Source organism: Sus scrofa, chromosome 1 (assembly GCF_000003025.6).
Source record: "Sus scrofa isolate TJ Tabasco breed Duroc chromosome 1, Sscrofa11.1, whole genome shotgun sequence".
NCBI classification, from domain to species: Eukaryota; Metazoa; Chordata; class Mammalia; order Artiodactyla; family Suidae; genus Sus; species Sus scrofa.
Window position 1 is genome coordinate 11,724,305 of NC_010443.5, and position 20,631 is coordinate 11,744,935.

At 45.2% G+C, this 20,631-nt stretch overlaps 1 protein-coding gene across 13 annotated transcripts in view; it reads right to left on the reverse strand.

The window, feature by feature from the left end:
* The window catches only part of TIAM2 (T-cell lymphoma invasion and metastasis 2), a 249,364-nt gene that overhangs the window by 75,799 nt on the left and 152,934 nt on the right, over positions 1-20,631 (reverse strand). For 12 of the 13 annotated variants that reach the window (XM_021071939.1, XM_021071937.1, XM_021071938.1 and 9 more), the window contains 3 exons: positions 11,042-11,227; positions 10,247-10,393; positions 7,048-7,119 (listed from right to left, as the gene is read on the reverse strand). In XM_021071939.1, the coding sequence (XP_020927598.1) occupies positions 7,048-7,119; positions 10,247-10,393; positions 11,042-11,227 (405 nt within the window). The remainder of the gene's footprint in view (positions 1-7,047; positions 7,120-10,246; positions 10,394-11,041; positions 11,228-20,631) is intronic. The other variant, XM_021071973.1, reaches the window with a different exon arrangement.

A 20,631-nucleotide genomic window follows, 5' to 3' on the forward strand; every position in this document is an offset into this window, starting at 1 on the left:
ATAAATACACTTAAGAACCAGTTTAGGCAAGGAAAGGGAACAATCAATCTTCCTGGGTTGTCTTTTTTAAATGGGATGCTTTTTTTTTCTTTTCTTTTTTTTTTTTTTTTTTTTTTTTTTGCTTTTTAGGGCCACACCCATGGCATATGGAGGATCCCAGGCTAAGGGTTGAATGGGAGCTATAGCTGCCGGCCTGCACCACAGCCACAGCAACGCAGGATCCAAGCTGCATCTGCGACCTACATCACAGCTCATGGCAACGCTGGATCCTTAACCCACTGAGCAAGGTCAGGGATGGAACCTGAACCTCATGGTTCCTAGTCAGATTCGCTTCCACTGTGCCACGATGGGAACTCCCTGGGATGCTCATTTGTGAAGTAACATTTCTGGATCTGCCATGGATCTGTCACTGTCTGTCACAGCCCAGAATGACTACGAACCTCATGTGCCAAAGCAAAAGCAAAAGAGAGAAGAGGAACAGATGCCCAGAGCTCAGGATGGCTCTGGGGAACCAGTACGGGCACCGCTTTCCCCTGAAGGGCCCCATTTCACAGGGGTTTCCTTCCCTGGTTAAACCTTCTGTTCCCTGGAGCAGTGATTTCAAGCACGTGCATCAGCACTAAGCAGGTACAGCCATAAAGGTGGAGGTACCGGCCCTCAAACTACTCTGGCTCCGAGGCACACTAAAACCCCAGCAGAGGTCACTGTGGAGTAAGAAAGCCCAGCGCCAGGCAGAGAGGAAGTCAAAGGGTCCAGAAGGATGCTGCGAAGCACTGCAGTTCTGCACCCTCAGAGCGGCACAGGAAAGACGTGACTGAGGATGGAAAGCTGAGGGAAGGGTGGGCAAAGATACAAATTCACAACCGCCCTACCCTGCCTGCCTGCTCCCCTCCGCACTGTCCATCACAGAGACTGTCCGGTCCCTAGTCACATCCCTCTGAGGGAGGCACTGTCCCAACCCTCTATTTAACAGGTGAGAATAATGAGGCTGAGAAAATTCTAGAAACTTGCCCAAGCTCCACACTGAGCTGTGACTCTCATACCGTGGGGACTGGAATCTTGGGAACCAGCTTGAGCCCACACTCCCCACGGCACCACAGAACGATCAGCCTGGCAGCTACCTCCCAGGAAATGGGCACAAGCCAACCGTCTCGGCTCCTTCCTGTTACTCCAGGGCACACGCTCAGCTGACACTGCCCACAAAGGAGCAGCCCCCTCCCGCTTCTGGACCCCTGGTCACATCCACTTCCTCCCCCTGCTTCACCCTCCTCACAGTTTCTGTGCTGAAACCGTGTTTATCTTTCAACCTTATTTCAAATGACCCTTCTGGTCAAGCATCTCCTGCTCCCCAAGCTTCCAACCCCAATTCCACCCAATGGACTCAGCCACTCTCCATGACCCTGGCTCTGCGCTGGGCTAAACCCAGCCCACCGGACAGTCATTTTCAGGCTGCTCTCACGGGCCCCACACACCGTGTTCAAAGCTCGATGACAACAGAGGCTCACTCTCTCTTTCTCAGTCCCTTTCAGGCCTTAACACAGTGCGTGGGTCAGACGCCCAGAACCCACCTCCACCCATGGCTGCTGAACTGGATTCAAGGAGAAATTCACAGACACATGTAGGCTGAGCAGATACAAACTGTCCATTTTCAGTATGTTATTGGAGAATCTATTTACACTGTGTCAAGCTCTTACTCCTCGCTCAAGTTTCAAGAAGAGGAGTTAAAAGGATTATTGAAAGGGAAGAAGTTCCAGGCTAAAGAAAAGTATGAGGGTAAATGGAGAGACAAAGGAAGGACAGATGAAATATCCCAGTTCTATTTGATTCACCAAGGCTTTGTGCCTACAAATGCTCCGAGGAATCATTTCCTGAGTCTATACTATTGGCCTAAGATCAAGTCCACAATGGATAAGAAGATGCCTACCAAAGCCAAGGCTGTGGAAGGTTCAGATCCCCTCGAGAGATCCTACAGTGAAAATGCACACGTCACTGTTTTTTCTGTGCATAAGACACACACACATCCCTTTAGAAAGGTATGCAATTAAAGTAAAATCTGAATATTCAAAGAAAGCATCAAGAATGTGGAACTGATTAATCCATTCATTAGACCTAGAAAAAGGAATGGCCTCTGGGTACTTACAGGGTTTCCTAAGGTATTGGCAGCTTAGCCCACTTGGAGAAAAAACCGGATTGATCCCCTCAAGGGTTGATGCTATCCACATTGAAATCGCATGCTTTATTTTCAATAAGCCGGATAAGATACTATCCTACATTCTTTTTCATAAAAGGAACAGAGAATTGTGAAAATAAGCACAACAAGTTGAGGTATCCGGAAAACTCTTTTCTCAGCGTACCCTTAAAGGTGCTATGTTATTTTTTATTTTTTGGTAAATGCCTCATTCTTTTTTTTTTTTTTTATTGGCATACAGTTGATTTACAATGTTGTGTTAGTTTCAGGTATACAGCAAAATGATTCAGTTATACACATACATATATCCCTTCTTTTTCAGACTCTCTTCCCATTTAGGTTATTATAGAGCATCCAGTAGAGTTCCCTGGGCTACACGGCAGGTCCTGGTTGATTATCTCATTTGTATATAGTGTGTGTTAACCCCAAACTCCTCATTTGTCCTTCCCCCTACTTTTATGAAGTGAATATCATATGATATCACTTATGCGTAGAATCTAAAAAAAAAAAGGTACAAATGAACTTATTTACGAAACAGAATCAGACTCCCAGCCTTTGTACCCTTTCCAACTGCTCCCTCCCTCCCTCCCCTGAAATCTTCTAAAAATTAGTACAGGATCAGCCTGCTGAAGGTTTCCAGCTCCTGGAGCAGACAGCAAAGATGTAACTAACAGACCGTCTGGGTCAGGACTGGTTCTCGGATGTGTCCCGGCTTCGATTTCTCTACCTTTACAAGGAGCTAAAACGTGTCAGCCTCACGGGGTTGGGGGGGCGGGGGCGGCGGTCAGGAGACTGGTGTGAGGAACGGCCCTTAAAGGTACATAAAACTGAAAAAGGTCACAGCGAGATACAAGAACTTTCTTGCAGTTCAGAGTGGATTGGGAAACTGCACTGCAGCAGCCTTGACCAGTGCCATTCAGTGACGGCCACGGAAAAGAACTGCGTGCGAGTCAGCCGCGGGGAGCCAGGTGGCTCCTGGTGCTCAAGACCACATGGCCCAGCGTGCGGCACCATCCACGAAATGACCACATCCCGGAGGCACGCCTCGGCCACCGCGGACACTCCAGTTAAGACTCACAAATCCCTTCAGCCTCCCGAGTGGGTAGGGCAACTTCGGTAGACGCATCGCTTCTTCCACCTCCACTAATGGTCTGGAAAGCACATGTCAAATTACGTCTGCTCAGGGTGCCTCAAGGAGAGAAAATTGAACCTCCGCGGGTTCTCACAGCAGATGCTTTGGGATCAAATGGCTTGTAATTGCTACTTGGATCACTGAAGGGAAGGGAGTAGCAAAAATCACAATCTGGCTGTCACGAAGGGGCCCACACCACAGTTGCTGATAAAAGGAAGGTCTATTAGCAAGTGAGATGAGGAGAAGGCACAAAAGGAGTTGCGTGCCCTTGGCTGTCTCAGCAACAGCAAAATGTCACCGAGGAGGAGGAGCTTATTTCCTTCTCGGGCTGATGCCCAAACATCAGTTGATATGAAAGGAAAACAAAGACCTATGCATGTACTCTCCGCGCGGGCCTGTGTGGATGTCGCAGGCTTCTCTACCAAAGGCACTATTTAAACAGACTGCCGCGCTACCGTCAAGAGGAAGCGGCTTCATTCACAGCTTCCATTTAAAAAAAAAAAAAAATTAGCATATTCTTTCCCAGTTTGGAGCTCATGACTCATGTGACAATACTTCATTCACTCGCTGCCCCAGAATGTTGGGATACCCCCATCCAATTTTCCAGGCAAGAGCGCCAAGGCCCAGGGCTCCATGATTTCTGCCACAAAGCTTCTGGGGCTGCTCCCTTCCAGAGCCTCAGCAGGGGATCTGTGACAACCATCTCCATAACAAACACGTCCCCGCAAAAGCGGACTGAGACTCATTATTGCTCATCAAGACGTTCCCTCCGAAAAGCTTGAAAAGCTTTCATTGCTGGCTCGCCAAAGTGTCCTTTCAAAAAGGCTCAAAGGAGACTGGCTTTCTTCCAACCTTAACAGATTTCGAATTAGGGTGACTCACTGTTGGCCTGTTACATGATGCACCAATTAGAATGGAATATTTTTAAATGCCTGCCCACACACTCGGGAATGACTGCCTTTCTGTGTTAGGCTAATGGACAGAATATACTGACTGTTTACAAATAGATGGTTTGTGCAAGTTATAAATACTCTCCAAGAAGGCTTAGCAGAGAAAAACTAGTGGAATGAAATATTAATTATTCAACCAGCTACTGGGGGAATCTTAAGTCCCAGAGATATAAAAAACCAAGTACTCTTCATTCTATCTGTACCTCAATGAAACCTAGCTGAGTGTATAATGCAGAAATGATAAACATACCATTAAAATAATCCTATATGTCTGAGAAATATCTTCAACACTGCTATACCAGAAGCAATGTTTAGTTAAAACAAACAAGGATAAATGTTTAAATACATATACTTAAAAAAAAAACAACAACAGATGCCATAATACTTTCTTCTCACCCACCACAGTGTCAATGGGACCTGTTGATTAAATCACAAGATCATTTGGTAATTTGAGCTCAATTTAAATAAGCACTCAGCTTAATTCAGACCATTAAAGGCTATTTTAGCAAAACTTATTTTCAAAGTCCACTGTTAAGTTCTGTTAATAGAAAGTGCTCTGATGAATTATGGGTTCTTTTTTTTTTGCCAAACAGCTCTTCTCAGCCATTGAAGGGCTACCTCTAATTTGGACGATTAATAGGCAAATTTATTAAGCAATACTATAATCCTTAGCAGTGAGCCACGGATGTGAATATATAATCATGGAGTTTCCTGGTGGCCTAGCAGGTAAAGGATCCCATGTTGTCACTGTGGTGGCTCAGGTTTCATCCCTGGCCTGGGAACTTTTGGTGTGGACCAAAAAAAAAAGATATATATATATAAAATCAAGGGTCCTAGTTACCAGCTTGCCTGGGAACCATGCCATACAAACTTGGTGGGATGACCAACTGCAGAAGGTAGTAAGAACCAAGCAGTGAAAGGCAATACATTTTTTTTTAAGCAGGTCAAATCCCTGGTGGACGGCATCATTTGATCTGGATTTTGAAATAAGTTTGGTGTGTGTACAGAAATAAAGGGGCAGGGAATGGAAATTATTTATTATGAGAAGTCAACCTTTTTTTTTTTTTTTTTTTTTTTTGCTTTTTATAGGGCCACACATGGACATTCCCAGGCTAGGGGTCGAATCAGAGCTGCAGCTGCAGCTGCCAGTCTACACCACAGCCACAGTCACACAGGATCCAAGCCATGTCTTCGACCTATACCACAGCTCACGGCAACGCTGGATCCCCAACCCACTGAGCCAGGCCAGGGATCAAACTCTCATCCTTATGAATACTAGTCAGATTCATTTCCGCTGTGCCCCAATGGGAACTCCAGAGGCCTACCTTTTTGAAGGTATCAAAGGAGGGCCTGGATTTGGCTTCCTTGGGGTCTCATTTGGTTTGGTCAAATCTGGCAAAATAAGGGCACAGAGACCAGCCAGGAGCAACGCCTAAGACATAGCCTCCTGGCACAGCCACCTGGTCTCATGCCCTGCCCTTTGGCAGCCCCTGACCTCTGAGAGTGGGAGGGGAGGGGAAGATTTTGAGGAAAGGTCCTCTCCCCATTTCAGGACACCTCAGCTAGAGCTGTCCCCCAGAACCGAGCAGCTTGGGGCCCACACTTGGCACCCACAGTTGGGCCAACCTCTGTGGAGGCAGAATCGGTGGGTGTCTCTGTTGCATGTTTTAGGATCACTCGCCTCCCTAGGACCTGTCACAGGATCTAACCCTCCACCATTCCTTAGATTTTTCAAACTAAACTGGCAGTTCACTGAATTATCCCAATTAATTTGTTAAATAATACCGTCTCCTTCTACAGAAGCACATTCAGTTGTCCAAGTCCTTAAAGTCGGGTTTCGGCCTCAACAAACAGGCTAGGGGTTTATGGGACATAAAACCTAAGGTAAAAGGATTTGGTGAAGGAGCAGTTAAGAGAAATAGATGGTAACATGAAGCACAGCCTTAGAGGGAAGGTGCGGATTGGAAAAGGCACAAAGAGGAGGCATAAGCTCACCCAGACCATCACCCTTCTCCAGAATCCTACTCAGAAATGGTTCTGAGGCTGTGTTAGGTCAGAAGCCGTGTGGGGCGAGGGGGCCCCTGTACACAGCTCGACTGCGGGCACTCAGTGAGCCAAAGGCTGCTCACTCGGGATGTGCTGTGGGTGTGAGGACCCCCGGCCCCCGGGAGGAAAATGCAAACTTGGACTCATTGATCTCTCAAATGAAGGGACGTGCTGCTGAGAAGTGGGGACAAATAAATGAAAGCTACTATCGTGACTTTAGCTGCGCCGCTTTTGAGATGGAGTGACCACGACTTTAGCCACCTTCAAAAATACTCAGCATGCTGAAAACACCTTTTAATTACTCAAGACCATTTGACCTCTAAACCTGTTTTCAGCAGATTCATGTAAAGATTCTCAACTGGCATTCTCCACTTAACTTAGCATGTGTGTTGGAGTTCCCGTCATGGCTCAGTGGTTAATAAACCCGACTAGCATCCAGGAGGACACGGGTTCGATCCTTGGCCTTGCTCAGTGGGTTAAGGATCCAGTGTTGCTATGAGCTGTGGTGTAGGTTGCAGATGCGGCTCAGATCCTGAGTTGCTGTGGCTGTGGTATAGGCCGGTGACTACAGCTCTCATTCGACCCCTAGCGTGGGAACCTCCATATGCCGTGGGTGCGGCCCTAAAAAGGCAAAATAATAATAATAATAATAATAATAATAATAATAATAATGACTTAGCATGTGTGTCATCAAATAAAATAAGACGGCTGCCGTCTACGGCAACATTTACCTCACTGAAGTTGTTGGAGTTTTGAGGTAGCTGAGTTCCAGAAAATCCATGGCTGCCACTTGAATCAAATATCTGATGAAGGGGGGAAAAAAGACTAATGAAATGGCTCTGTAATTTCATTTGGCAGCTACCTGTCCTGAGTATTAAAAAATTAAGTTCTGGAGTTCCCGTCATGGCTCAGTGGAAACAAATCCAACTAGGAACCATGAAGTTTTGGGTTCGATCCCTGGCCTTGCTCAGTGGGTTAAGGACCCAGCGTTGCCATGAGCTGGGGTGTAGGTTGTAGATGTGGCTTGGATCTTGCGTTGCTGTGGCTGTAGTGTAGGCTGGCAGCTGCAGCTCTGATTAGCCCCCTAGCCTGGGAACCACCATATGCCACGGGAGCAGCCCTAGAAAAGACAAAAAAAAAAAAGACAAAAAAAAAAATTAAGTTCTACAACATTTTATAAGATCTTCATATCACAATTTGTACTATTTAATAGTCTACTACATTTAAAGATTTAACTTAAAAGTTGCTTTTCCCCCTTACGGCTATATATTTTACTTTTCTGTGCTATACATTATTTAAGTCATCCCATATCTTCTTGATGTTGCTTTTACCAAGAGGTACATCTTTCTGAAGATGTAGAAATCAAATTTGGTAATGCCACCAAAAACAAGCTTGAAACTATTTTTTAAAAGTGCATAGACTAAATATTGGGAAGAAATAAAAGTAAATATTAAAAGTGGTTGTGTTTGGGTAGAGCGGCTAGGAATAATTTCCTTTACTTTTTCCAATTTTCATCTTCTTGATTTTATAGTAGATTGCTAAACATTAAAGAATAGGCCATTTATAGATACCTACTACATAAACTTCATTCAGTTATATAAATATCAACTCTACAATTAGGTTCGTATCTTTTTAAAGCAAAAATGTTCAGCCAAATGCTTCTGTTTCTCAAGAAATCTTCAATTACGGACACTTAGCACATACAATGAGGTGAAGACCATATTAGGATATCCTATCTGATCAGCTGCATGTGAACATCTTATAAGTAACTTATCAAGATATTATCATTTAATTATACAGAATTGGCTACCTTGAATCTATATACCTTGATTATGTAGCATTTACCTCAGATATTTAAATTTCCCAGAAGTTCAATTCAAAACCATAAGCCCGGCATTAGTCAATGATGTAAACTATGACCTACAGTGAAGAAATGTTTCCATTTATAACCAACAAATGATTACTTTCACAAGTACAAGGAGAACCACATATATTTTTTTTTTCTTTTGCTTTTGCTTTTTAGGGCCGCACCCAGGGCACATGGAGATTCCCAGGCTAGGGGTCCAATCGGAGCTGCAGCTGTCTGACTATGTACCACAGCCACAGCAATGCCAGATCTGAGCTGTGTCTGCAACCTGCACCACAGCTCACAGCAATTCCAGATCCTTAACCCACTGAGCGAAGCCAGGGATTGAACCCGCATCCTCATGGATCCTAGTCAGGTTTGTTAACCACTGAGCCACGAACCACAATTTTTAAATGTGGTATTCTTTCCAATCATATGAGAGTATACAAAACCAGTGGCCAAGTGAAACGAGTTCTATGTGTATTTGCTGTCTTTCAGTCAACCAATCCACTCACCACCACCTCCCCCTTCCTTGTTTTAGGGTTACAGACAGGTCAAAGACGTTAATTCTATCCCTCATTCACAAAACTGTTACACACAAAAAATAAATATCCATATAAAATTATGTTCCATTAAAATGTGATTCTTGGCTTTCCCTTCATGGCTCAGCAGTTCACAAACCCAACTAGGATTCATGAGGATGCAGGTTCAATCCCTGGCATCAGTGGGTTAAGGATCCTGCCCTGCCGTGAGCTATGGTATAGGTCACAGACACCGCTCAGATACCACGTGGCTATGGTTGTGGCGTAGGCCGATTTGACCAGCTGTAGCTCCAATTTGACCCCTAGCCTGGGAACTTCCGTATACCATGAGTGCACTCAGCAACATCAAAATCATTATCATATACTATTTTAATGGCATTAGGAAATACTTCAGATATGACTATTTAAAATGCTCTGAAAATAATGATTCCCTGTACATGGGCCACATTTCAACAATAAGTGCTCAGGCTGTTTTTACTTGATAAAATGTTGAAACAGCCGCCCTTCCTCAGAAAAATAAGCAGCAGCAATGGCCCATTGTACAGATTCCAAGTAGACCACGTCCCAGCCCTGACCCTTGGGCACTGGGTGAGCAGGGAAAGGATGTGACTTAACCTCTCCAGCCTCAGGCTCCTCCTCTTACGGTGACAAGGGAGTTTCCACTATGGCGCACTGGGTAAAGAATCTGACTGCAGTGGCTCAGGTCAGTGCGGAGGTGAGGGTTCACTCCCTGGCCCATTACAGTAGATTAAAGGGTATTGCTGCAGCTACAGCAGAAGTCACAGCTGTTGCTCAGCTCAGATTCAGTCCCTGGCCTGACAACTTCCATATGCCACAGGTACAGCCAAAAAAAAAAAAAAAAAAAAAAAAAAAGAATGACAAAACGCCTACTTTGGGTCACAAAAATTAAGTCAGCAAAGCATCTGACACTACCAATAGAATTTAGGTGCTGCTGTTACTATTAATTTTACATATTGGTTTTAATATAAAATCTAGGGCATTAGTTCTAAAGGCAGTGACAACCATGGATTCTTTTCTTTCTTTCTTTTTTTTTTTTTATGGCCACACCTGCAGCACATGGAAGTTCCTGGGCTAGGGGGTCAAATGAGAGTTATAGCTGAGGACACAGCCACAGCCACACTGGATCTGAGCCACATCTGCAACCTATACCACAGATTTCAGCAACACCAGATCCTGAACCCACTAAGCGAGGCCTGGGATCGAACCTGCATCCTCATGGATACTAGTTGGGTTCTTAACCTGCTGACCTACAACTGGAACTCCATGCTTTCTTTTCTGATATGATTCTGATTTTTGTGTTCCTAAGCACTGCAGATGTGCAAGATGTGAGTATCTCCTTGGAGGACTCAAGAAGAGATGGAACAACTTGTGTGTTTTCATTTGGTAAAGAAGTCCATGCTAAGACTGTATCCTTTTGAAGCAACTTTTATCTCACGCCGAAGGATGAGGAACAGTTACAGTCTGTTCCTTATCAAGGATTTCCCGCTAGGTCTGCCATCCCTCCCATGCTGGGCGACTTGCCTGTGTTATGGACGGTCTTTTCTCCTTCCCTTTTCTTGCAAGTGTATCCAGCCCTTTTAATGAAGAAAACAAGCCCTTCTTGTGTCTTCCTCGCTGGGTCAGTGAGAGGGTTCTTTTCCGGAAAGCAGAGTCATCTCTGGAACATACCTAATTTAAAACATGATTTCAAAAAAATCTTACAATGGATTATTTGGGTGATAAGGAGAATGAACTGTTGCCCTAACAGAAGCCCTGCTTGTTCTGCATGCCTTCTGGCCGGCCCCCAATGCTGCTGCATCTCTGACATACCAGAAAGGTGGCCACCATAGAGGAATCTCTCATCGGGGTGACACGAGGCTAGTTACAACATTCACATCTCTCCATGGCGGGCAGAGCAACCTGCAGACCCAGGAGGCTAAGCCAGTACCATCCCCAGAAGCGACCCACACCGGAGCGATTTCAGGAAATGGGGCTCTCCGCAGAACAGATCACACAACCTCCAATCAGCCCTTCCACTCTTCCCACCATTGAGGCAACTCCGCAGGGACTCCACCGTCTTGACTGTACGAGGTGGAATGGACCAGAGGCAGAGGCAGATGTGAATATTTAATCACGGGGTGCCAGTGGATGGATTCTGAGAACAAGCAGCCAGAGAAGCCGGGACTCCCCAGCAGGGCACCAGCCCTCCATCCCTCAGCACCCAGCCCCTGGGTGGCTCTGGTCAGTTACTAGGTTAAGTCCCACAGAGCCACGTGTCTACTTTGACAAGCTGGAGAAAGGTGAACATCTGCTGAACAGGCTTCCTCAGCAACTCACCAGAGCGTGGAAGGAGGAAACTGACAAGACACCCAGCCGGCCCAGGGCCAGCTTGGAGGGGCGGCTGGCGGCTGCAAGGAGGCTCTTGGGGTTCGGCAGCTCTCCGCCCTGCAGGCTGGCCAGGTAGCAGCGCATCCTGAACAGATCCATGTGAAATTTCTCCAGGTTCTGTTCCCACTGCTGGATCTGTTTAAGCAAGAATTGAACTGACTTAAAGAAAGATCCTGGATCAAATTAAAAACGTGATCCCTTTACAAACCTGCCCTGATCGGTCGGCTGGTGTTGCATGGTTGACATGAGCCTTCCCGGATCCCCATCTGAAGCCCTCCCGCCAAAATACGGGAGGTCAGGCAGCGCTGAACTTCACCAGGACGACCAAACCAAAACGAAACCAGTGGTCCCAACACACAGCCATGCTGTAAACCTCTGGAGAACCCCAGCCCTAAAAACCAGGCTGGCTTAAGGAGGGGTGCACGAGTGTGAGTCAGTGATTTCACTGTGTTTCACATACATTCACAGCCTCTCATCTTAAACCACACTAACTGAATTATCCACAGATGCTGGGTGAATGGAGACAGAGACTGTACATTTCTCTAGATTCTGGGAATGACTCAAAATAATAAGAAGCAGATGAACTTCGGGCATCAAACAGAGCTTTAGCTCCTATTTGAAGTACATGAAAGAATAAGCGGCATCTATACATCTTTATTAAGACATATATAATTATTTACATGATGTGGTTTTCTGCATAGTCTTCAAAACTGAAGTTGTGAGTTGGTAAAGAAATACAAAGGCTGGGGGCCGCTCCCTCTTCTTCCAAAGATGTCAGAGCATGTTATGGGTATGTATTACCTTCATTTAAACACACGTGAAGAGGTGAAGAAAGGCTCTAGTAAGTTGCCAACACATGGATTCAGAACAGAACGGAAAGCTGGGTTTCGAATGGTGTTCAGAGCAATCTCGAAACTCAAGAGAAGGTCTATCATGAAGGTTTATAATGAGTCAGCACAGGAATGGTGCCATTTCATTTGCAATAACCGCATCTCCGGTTTGCCAAGTTTAAGCACCCAGACAGATGCTAACTGTTCACAGTGCACGTTCCAGGTCAATCCTCGACCCTGAAAAAATGATGTTTTGAAGGGCATCTAACACTGAACACAATGTTCCCCTCAGTCTCTCTCCAGAGAAAAGCAGTAACATTCTGGGTGCTCCCAAGACCCCCTCCAAGTTCTCCGTATCTTTCTCAGGAACTCTACTGTACGACTTCTCTACATGAAAGGAACAGGATGGCTACAAAGCCTAAGCAAACCAGCTGTCAATTCATCACTGTCAGCAAAACAGCAAAGTCCCAGAGTGCGTTAAAAAAGCTCAATCTCCACAGTGATCTTAACCTCATTTAAGACTCCGTATGCCCTTATTAGCAGTGCAATAGCCCACTGGCGTCAGCCTTGAATCAATTCCAGAATGACCCGACTTTTAAAGATGCAGATGCCTAGGTCCTCTCCACGATGAGTCTGCTCATGAGGTGCGAGGCCCAAGAAAGCTGACATTTCAAAAGCACCTCCAGGAGTTCCCATCGTGCGTCAGTGGAAGTGAATCTGACTAGCATCCACGAGGATGCAGGTGTGATCCCTGGCCTCGCTCAGTGGATTAAGGATCTGGCATTGCCGTGAGCTGTGATTAGGTTGCAGATGCAGCTTGGATCCCACATGGCTGTGGCTGTGGCGTAGGCTGGTAGCTACAGCTCCAATTTGACCCTCCAGCCTAGGAACCTCCATATGCTGTGGGTGCGGCCCCAAAAAGACAAAAAAAAAAAAAAAAAAAAAATCAAAAGCACTGCCAGCAATTCTGATGCCCAACCTTAGTGAGGACCACTGCTCCAGACTAACACAATAGCTCATGTTAAACTGCAAATCTCTTCTTGGTCTTGCCATGTTAGGGAATTCTAGATTCCAGGAGTAATGGATGGATATTATGTAACCATAAACTATACTTACCTGGAGTTATAGTCCCAGTAAAACTATACTCCCAGATTTGTCTCGCAAATATCTTCACTAGCTGATTTCTGAAAATCCACAATTACAGACATTCTTTTTGCTTTCTAACCTATACAGGTATGTCTAGGTTTGGTAGTGTATTAAAGCTTATCCCTGGAAGTCCCCATTGTGGCTCAGCAGGTTAAGAATCTGACACAGTGTTTGTGAAGATGCAGGTTCCAACCCTGGCCTCACTCTGTGGGTTAAGGATCCAGCATTGCCACGAGATGCGGCATAGGTCACAATTTGACCCCTAGCCTGGGAACTTCCATATGCCATGGGTGGCAGCTGTAAAAAAATAATAAAAATATAAATTAAAAAATAAATCTTCTCCCTCACGTATTAACTCCACGTGAAATAATAGCTTTTGAGATGCTTCCCAGGGGCTTGGGGGAGGGCGAGGGAAAGAGGTATGAAAGGAAAGAAATCAATGGATCCCTGGGTACCTAGCGATGAAAAAGCTCATGCCATCCAGTGGATTAAAAAGATTAAATATTTTTTAAAAAAAGCTCTAGGCCAACCACTACAGATCAGAGAAGGTGGCAATCTCATATTTTCACTGACTTCTGCAGTTTACAAAGGTGTTTAAAGACATCATTTAAAGTATTTAAATGACTACACATCAAAGCACCACTGGAAAGAAAAGACAGTTCCCTTCTAAACAATACACAGGTGATCTTCAAATTTTGCCAGAAATACTTTGATAAGTTTTAGCCCACCTAGATCTCTCCACCCAAAACTTGGGACAACATGCAGGTGAATTCATAGAGAGAAAATGGACTCAGATGCTTAAGTCTGTTGAAGGGAAGAAGGGGCTGGAAGACCCCCAGTGGCCCAAAGCAGGCCTTACGATGATCAAGGAGTTTGTTAGCATCTGTGACTGCGTTCCCAGAGAACTAGTATCTCAATCAATACTGCACAATGGAGAGGAAATTTCTTAACTGAACTTAGTAGAAAATGCACATGAGAAGGAATCTTATGATTTTTCCATCTCAAGGATGTCCTTATCTTAACTGAGTCTTTGTGATGGTTAATGCTTGGTGTCAACTTGACTGCGTCATGGGGTATCCAGATCTGTGGTCAAACATTTTATTCTGGGTGTTTCTATGACAGTGTTTTGGGATGAGATTAACATGTAGATGGTAGACTGAATGAATAAAGCAGACTGCACTCCCATGCTTGTGTGGGTGGGCCTCATCTAATCAGTTGAAGGCCTGGCTTGAACAAAAAGTCTGACGCCCTACCCACCCCTCCACCCCACTCCAAGAAAGAGAGAATTCCTCCTGCCCAATGGCCTTCAAACTTGGATATTGGCTTTTTTCCTGCCTTTTGACTTGAACCGAAGCATTGGCTTATCCTGGGTCTCAAGCCTGCCAGTCTTCAGATGGGAACCACACCATCAGCTCTCCTGCTGGGTCTCTAGCTGGCTGACTCACTGCAGGTCTTGGGACCTGCCCATCTCCATAATCACAGGAGCCAAATTCCTTATAATAAATCTCTTCAGAAGTATGATTTTCGCACAGCCTGTTGGTTCCATTTACCCGGAGAAACCCTGACTAACCCAGCCACATCATCCCGAGAGAGGTCCGTGCCAGAGTAAGCCATCGTTAGTCAGACCTCGAGTCCCTCCTTAAGGACAATATTTATCTTGTTTTGAAGGTCATGGTTTTTTATGGAGAGATTCAGTCAGAGAGGGTAAATGAGGGCCTGTGTTTGGACAAGAAACAATGAAAATATTTGATTTTTTCCTTTCCACAGACTCACCACAGTTGTGAAAAAGGATGTGGGAGAATATGCAGGTAAAAGATGCTTCGGTCACATGGAGGGAAGGCTGGACCCACGAGCTCAATACAGAGCTTGTAATACGGGGAGGCTGTGGACATGTGCCGTGAGCTTGGGGGGAAATTCGCGTCCCCCCACCTTCATCTCTCTGTACAAGAGACAGAGGCCCAGGAGGGGTGTGACCGGACCAGGTTCACATAACAGGCCGGCCCTGCCAGGCTGGCCAAAGCGCGAAGCTGACCCAATGGGAACTCTACGCAGGAGCAAAGTTCCATCCAGCACTTAGAACGAAGCCCCGGAGCCCCAGGTCCACCTGCTCACGGGGCAGGGGTCTGTGCCCAGGAGTGACTGAGCAACTCTCATTTACATGTTCCTCTAACTGTTGACCGTATTTCTCCCCTCCAGTCCCAGGTGCTCCACCGAGAAGACATGAGACCATCCGTGCTCTCCTGTGGGGGAGCATCTTGCCTCTCAATTTCCCACCATATTGCCCTTATGTTTAAGTTCAGCCCGATTTTAAAGTAAACTAAAAGGAAAAAAAAAAAGTTTATTTTTATTCCTTTCTCTCTCAAAAGCTGAGATAAAGATATATTTTTTAAAATGAAAGGAGCTAGGGAGTTCCCATCGTGGCTCAGCAGTTAGCAAACCTGACTAGTATCCATGAGAACGTGGGTTTGATCCCTGGACTTGCTCAGTGGGTTAAGGATCCGGCGTTGCTGTGAGCTGGGGTGTAGGTAGGTGGCTACAGCTCCGATTGGACCCCTAGCCTGGGAACCTCCAAATGCTGCAGGTGCGGCCCTAAAAAGACAAAAAAAAATTAATAAAATGAAAGGAGCCAATGTATAAGCTAATCTAAGTAAATATATACGCTACCATAAGGAAACTGTAATCATCATTATCACTAAACCAGTCATGTTATCTGACGTCACATTTTTCGTAGAATTTCTGGAGATTTTTTTCTAACATTATCAAAACTGAAAATGCCCTAAATCAATTCCCTTAAACCAAGACTTTTTTTCTGAATTCCTTAAATAGTGATAATTGTCCCTAGACATTTAATTTTTAAGACAACTGTCAGGACATGAGAAGGACATTCAGCTTCTGTGTAGACTGAGCTTTCATTTCTTTCAATGTTTGTGCCCCACACATAAAAATGACATGACGGAGTTCTCTTGCGGCGCGGCGTATTAAGGATCCGGCACTGTCACTACAATGGGTCGCTGCTATGATGGGGGTTCAAGCCCTGGCCTGGAAACTTCCACAGGCTGCAAGTGCAGCCAGAATATATAAATAAATAAATAAAATTAAAAAATGCCATGAATGAAGAAAGCTCAAAGTAGGTTTTCATTATCTTTCATTGTAAAAAATTATTAACAACAAATTAAGGAGGAGAGCTCCATTTTTAAACACTGACACACACACAGGTTTCCTCTTTATTGCTACTATAGCTATATTTATTTAATGAGCTCAGAGAGGCTATGGTCTGCTCTAGAAAGTGGGAGGGGGAAGAGAGGAAGGCTAATGCTAAAAATAACAGATGAATAAGTGATATTTAAAAAAAAAATGACAAGTACATTCCTGCCACACCCAACACTCCTAGAAAAATATTTTCTACCATTTAGTCATTTGACCACGGTATTTGGTCGTTTGTCCAGTCTTAGGTTGGTCTTAAAAGATAATTAGATTTTCCTTTTTGGCAGAGTACGTTGAAAAACTCCCGTGCAGTGTTTTCCAAGCACTAAAACCCACCTCCAAAGTCGGCCAGTGACAGAAGACACATTGTCTGGTAGTTACAACAACCAGCTACGGTTTAGAAAATCAGTTTTGTTCTGTTTTTTCCTTCGAGATACAACTCACATGCCATAAAAATCACTCACCAAGTGTACTCATAAATACATTTCCCATCAAATAAAGCCGAAAAGTCTGAGTTGGTTAATTTCTACTTTGTACAAAACCACTCATCACGTGGTTCCTTAGGAAGCGAAGCAAAGTCTGACTCACAAAAGTCTTATGAAGGAAGAGGCTTGGATCCAGGCGGAGCACAGATGTGTGTTCCAGTCCCAGCTCCGCCGCTCGACTTTGGAACCTTCCTTCCCCGCCCCCCTCCCAGCACCGACCCTCTCATCCATCCGCAGGATGATACCAGCAACTGGACTGCATGGAGTTAACCGTGGAATCATGCAGTCACGACCTGAGACAGGAGCCCTGAGAAGGAGACTCAGACGCCATGAGGACTGAGACTGAGGCAGAAGACAGGATGCTCAATACCTGGAGCCAAGTACTGGGGAGACAGACGGGGGAAAGTTGTCCATCCTTTAGAGGCTCTGATTTCATACCAGGAGCAACCCTATACCCAAAGGCATAATTACAAAATAGTGTGTGAACATGACGGGACCAGAGAAGGGTCCCTGATCAGGGGGTGGGGGTGGGGGGGTCCAGGGCAGCTCCTTGGAGGAGCCAAGCCCTTCATCACAGATGAGCAGGGTGAGCCTGATGACGGGGAGTGGCAGGAGCCCGTCTGCACGTGGGTGTGTGGTCTATGCCGGTTCTCTCTGCCAGGGAGAAAACCCCCAAAAAGAAGAGGAACCTGTGGGAAGTCTGGGGTTGAAGACAAAGGTGGAGGTGGGAGAGGGCAATGGGGAGTCGCTGCAGGATCTTTAAACCTGGGGATCCCATGGTCAGACATGCTTTTTCGATACAAACCATTCTGGCCTTGTGTGGAAGAGGCAGCTAAGGGACCGCAAAATGGGCAGCTCCTGCAGCCTTAGGGGGAGGAGAAAGGATGGTGTCACTCAGCCCTCCACCGCCGATCACCAGGAGCATCAGCACATCGTGTGCCTGAAAAAAGTCAAACTGCCAGGACAACCACATGATTTTAGAGTGCTCTGCCTTGGCTCATGCTGACTCCTAGCCTGGAATTCCCATCACTGCTTCTCTTCTTTAAAAAAAAAAAAAAAAATTATGATTTAAAAAGTTTTATTATTGGAGTTCCTCGTGGCTCTGTGGTTAACGAATCCAACTAGGAACCATGAGGTTGAAAGTTCGATCCCTGGCCTTGCTCGGTGGGTTAAGGATCTGGCGTTGCTGTGAGCTGTGCTGTAGGTCACAGACTCGGCTCGGATCCCGAGTTGCTATGGCTGTGGAGTAGGCTGGGGCTACAGCTCTGATTGGATCCCTAGCCTGGGAACCTCCATATGACACGGGAGCGGCCCTAGAAAAAAAGGCAAAAAGACAAAAAAAAAAAAAAAAAGTTTATTATTTTTTAAAATTTTGTTTCATTTTTAAAGTTTTATTGAAGTATAGTTGATTTACAATGTCCTGCCATTTTCTGCTGTATAGCAAAGTGACCCAGATATACATGTATATACATTCCCTTTTTTGTATTCTTTTCCATCGTGGTCTATCCCAAGAGACTGGATATAGTTCCCTGTGCTGTATAGTAGGACCTCATTGCTTATCCATTCTAGATATAACAGTTTGCATCTACTAAGTGAAGGAAGTCCATTTCTCTTTTGATTAACTCCTCATTCTTCAAGAAGCAATTCAGCATCCCTCCTCCAGGAAGTCCACCAGGACTACCCAGGAGGCTAAATTTTCCATGTGTCTTCTACAACACTCTGGAATATCGACTGCTCTGAATTCATTCTGTTATGTTGAAATTATATGTTCAGTTGTCTGTCACCCCATTAAACTGAGAGTACCCTGAGGGAAGAGAGAGCAGCTTCTTCAAATTCAAAGTCTGCACAGTCACCTGGCCCAGAATTTGTACTTATTAAATGTTCACTAAACTAAACTGAATGTTATTGGCGGAAGAATGGATTAAGAAGGTGTGGTATATATACACAATGGAATACTATTCGGCCATAAAAAAGAACAAAATAATTCCATTTGCAGCAACATGGTCACAATAAGGGAAGTAAGTCAGAAAGAGAAAGACAAATACCATATGATATCACTTATATCTGGAATCTAATATATGGCACAAATGAACCTTTCCACAGAAAAGAAACTCATGGACTTGGAGAACAGACTTGTGGTTGCCAAGGAGGAAGGGGAGGGAGTGGGATGGACTGGGAGTCTGGGGTTAATAGATGCAGACTATTGCTTTGGAGTAGATAAGCAATGAGATCCTGCTGTGTAGCACAGGGAACTATATCTAGTCATTTGTGATGGAGCATGACGGAGGATAATGTGAGAAAAAGAATGTGTATGTGTATGTGTGAGAGACTGGGTCACTTTGCTGTACATCAGAAAATTGACAGAACACTATAAACTAACTATAAAGAAAAAAATAAAAATCATTACAAAAAAATAAAATAAAACTGAATGTTAACATCCTGCCCCAGCATTTCCACCTCCCAACGGCCTGCTGAAGGAAGCCTCGTCCTGACTCAGCCCCTCCTTAATCTGGCCTGTCTCCCTCAAACCCCCTTCACAAAGACCCTCCAATGCTTTATTCCCCAATTTGCCTCCCCCCACACCCCCAGAGCATTTTTTCCTCAAGGCTTTGTTCGTCTTGTTCCCATCACTGCAGTTTCCAATTGTCTAGCTTCAGGATTTTAAAACATTACTATTGAAAACAAAAGAAGTTCCCTGGTGGCCTAGCAGTTAAGGATTCGGCATTGTCACTGCTGTAGCTTGGGTTTGAACCTTGGCCTGGGAACTTCCACATGCGGCAGGTGTGGCAAAAAAAAAAGGAAAAAAAGAAAAAGAGAACCTGAAATAAAGGCTACAAGGCTCATGCAGTCCCGTGCCCACTGACTGACACTGTGACCTCCCACTCTAGCACCTCCCCAGCGGGACCTGCTCCCTCCAGTGGCCTCATTAACCCCAGGAAGTGAGAAAGGCCCAGAAAGAGCCTGGATGGGGAGGAGGAGCCATCCGGGAGGGAGTCAGGCCGCCTCAGGGTAGCCAGGTTTTGTCCTTGTTTACTTCTTTAAAATAATAAACGGAAAGGAAAATAAAGTACTGACTGGACTTAATTTACAGCTCTCCCTCCCTCAGAACTTCAAAAGGAGTCCAACATGCGGACAGCCTATCCGGCGCCCCACACCGGCTGCCCAAAGAGAGCTGCGTCCCCCCAAGGCCCCCACAAAGCCCAGGGAGGAGACCGTAGGATGGCCTCTCTTAAGCAGAGACTGCCCCACACAACAGCTGAGACTCGGCCGTTAGTATTGAGATCGTGTCTTTTGATTTGGAAAACGCATTGACAATGATCTCTTTCAAAGAAAACCTGTTCCAGAGACTGCATCTTGCGTGATGGAACATGCACTGTCAAGTTCACTATTCTTAGGCTATCAATGACTCTATCTGAGGTTCTTGGGGTCTCAGGGGGGAAGGTGCTACATAAATAAATACTTTCCTCCATGTAAAATAAAATACAGTGAAGCTGAGATACAGTTAGCATTTAATGCTAACTGGAAACTCTACTTAAAAGAGGCACGTGCACCCGCATGTTCATTGCAGCACTATTCACAATAGCCAGGACATGGAAACAACCCAAATGTCCATCGACAGATGATTGGATTCGGAAGATGTGGTATATATACACAATGGAATACTACTCAGCCATTAAAAAAGAATGACATCATGCCATTTGCAGCAACATGGATGGAACTAGGGAATCTCATCCTGAGTGAAATGAGCCAGAAAGACAAAGACAAATACGATATGATATCACTTATAACTAGAATCTAATATCCAGCACAAATGAACATCTCCTCAGAAAAGAAAATCATGGACTTGGAGAAGAGACTTGTGGCTGCCTGATGG